This window comes from Sinocyclocheilus anshuiensis, unplaced genomic scaffold (assembly GCF_001515605.1).
Source record: "Sinocyclocheilus anshuiensis isolate Anshui unplaced genomic scaffold, SAMN03320099.WGS_v1.1 scaffold1020, whole genome shotgun sequence".
Classification (NCBI taxonomy): Eukaryota; Metazoa; Chordata; class Actinopteri; order Cypriniformes; family Cyprinidae; genus Sinocyclocheilus; species Sinocyclocheilus anshuiensis.
Genome location: NW_015552608.1, coordinates 64,707 through 66,367, shown reverse-complemented (window position 1 = coordinate 66,367; position 1,661 = coordinate 64,707). Strand labels below are relative to the sequence as shown.

General features: G+C 44.0%; 1 protein-coding gene across 5 annotated transcripts in view; it reads left to right on the top strand.

Moving 5' to 3' along the window:
• The window catches only part of LOC107665899 (serine/arginine-rich splicing factor 7-like), a 9,647-nt gene that overhangs the window by 3,277 nt on the left and 4,709 nt on the right, over positions 1-1,661 (top strand). For 2 of the 5 annotated variants that reach the window (XR_001631618.1, XR_001631619.1), the window contains exons 3-4: positions 563-739; positions 1,094-1,502. Coding sequence is in view for 2 of the 5 variants with exons in the window: in XM_016456961.1 (XP_016312447.1) it covers positions 563-739; positions 1,094-1,163 (247 nt within the window). In the remaining 3 variants the exon portion in view is untranslated. Of the gene's footprint in view, positions 1-562; positions 941-1,093; positions 1,625-1,661 lie in introns of those variants that run through there. The other 3 variants (XR_001631620.1, XM_016456961.1, XM_016456960.1) reach the window with 3 other exon arrangements.

The following is a 1,661-nucleotide window of genomic DNA, read 5'->3' as shown; positions in this document are numbered from 1 at the left end:
AGTGCGTTTTTGAACGAATCTAGTGAGTCAGTGATTCATGATTACCCATTCATAAAGACAATCACTTGCTTCATTCCTGAACGAATCAGTTGAATGAATGATTCAGTGCTAAAATCAGTGACTTGCCGCCACCTGCTGGCAGTTTTAGTTTCAGTATCATTTCAGTTATTTAAATCATTTAATGTTTCTATATTCAAAATTGTATAAGCCATGCATATTTCTTTATTTCAAGCCTTGAGTGACAGATGTTTGGTGACGCTTCATTTCTGAAAATACTGTCGCTCGATTGTACAGACACTGAATCATCAATGCGAAAAATGACTCTCTGTTATTGTCCTCTTGCATTATTGACAAACTATTTTCCTGTTTGACACTTTAAAGCTGCTTCGACACAATCTGTATTATATAAAGGTTAAAAAAAAAAAAGTCAGATTGCTGTGATAAATGTGTTGCGACAGGGTTGTGATGATAAGTGCATTGCAATAATAATATCCATTTTTATTTATTTTTGTGTATTTTACAGCAGATTTTAGAGTGTGTTTTTCCTGGTCTTTGTGTTCAGGGTGATCTGCGGCTCTCGCGTGCGCGTCGAACTCTCCACCGGAATGCCGCGGCGTTCCCGCTTTGACCGTCCACCGACCCGGCGTCCCTTCGACCCCAGCGACCGCTGCTACGAGTGCGGCGAGAAGGGCCACTACGCTTACGACTGCCACCGCTACGGCCGGCGGCGCTGGAGCAGGTACAGCCGACCGACGCGGTCTCTGATCAATAGCACTGCTGTTCATCTGCTGTTTCCTTGAGATGTTGTTCTCTCTCTCTCTCTGACTGCTTGACTTCTGTTGGATTTGCGGGTTAACGGGGGGATGTTTTGTTGTTTTCTGCACTGATGTTTTCTCCAATGTTCTTTGGGATTTCATGTAACCTGGTCAAAACCTTTCAGGTTTCTTCCTTGAGATGATGTTCTCTCTCTCTCTCTGACTGCTTGACTTCTGTTGGATTTGCGGGTTAACTGGGGGATGTTTTGTTGTTCTCTGCACTGATGTTTTCTCCAATGTTCTTTGGGATTTCATGTAACCTGGTCAAAACCTTTCAGGTTTCATCGTTTGATTCAGAGAGTCACGATCCTTTACGATTTCATGAGGCATCTAGCAAATCCCATATGACCGGGGCACGAGCAGCCACACCCCTTCGCTGAGGCTCCTCCCACTGCTACTTAACTATTCGTAGCCCCTCCCCAAACCAGATGAGAGAGCCAATCCGAGTAAATTCGGCTAGCGATTTGTGCCTACGCTTTTGATAAAGAGAGCTTCGAGACCTCGGCAGAAAAAGCGCCTTGCACACTTCTATCAAGTCTCAATCAAGCGATTTGGCTGTCAGTGCGGTCATCGTTAGAAATCCAAGAGAACGACTAGATGCAGAGGTCGGCTGATGATAGATACTTCTAGATCGTCTAAATCTGCTAGACCTCGGTTCCAAAGAGGGTCGACCTGCAAAGTTGCAAGGTTTATTTCAAGTACCAATTAATGTGTCTCTCTGTATATCATTGCCTGAACTCAAAGCAGTCGTAATGTTTAATGCTGTAAACTTTTTAAATACCTGTTGGATGCTTTAGAGAGTTCCAGGGCTGGGCGATATAACACTCCCGTCATGTTTGAGGATTT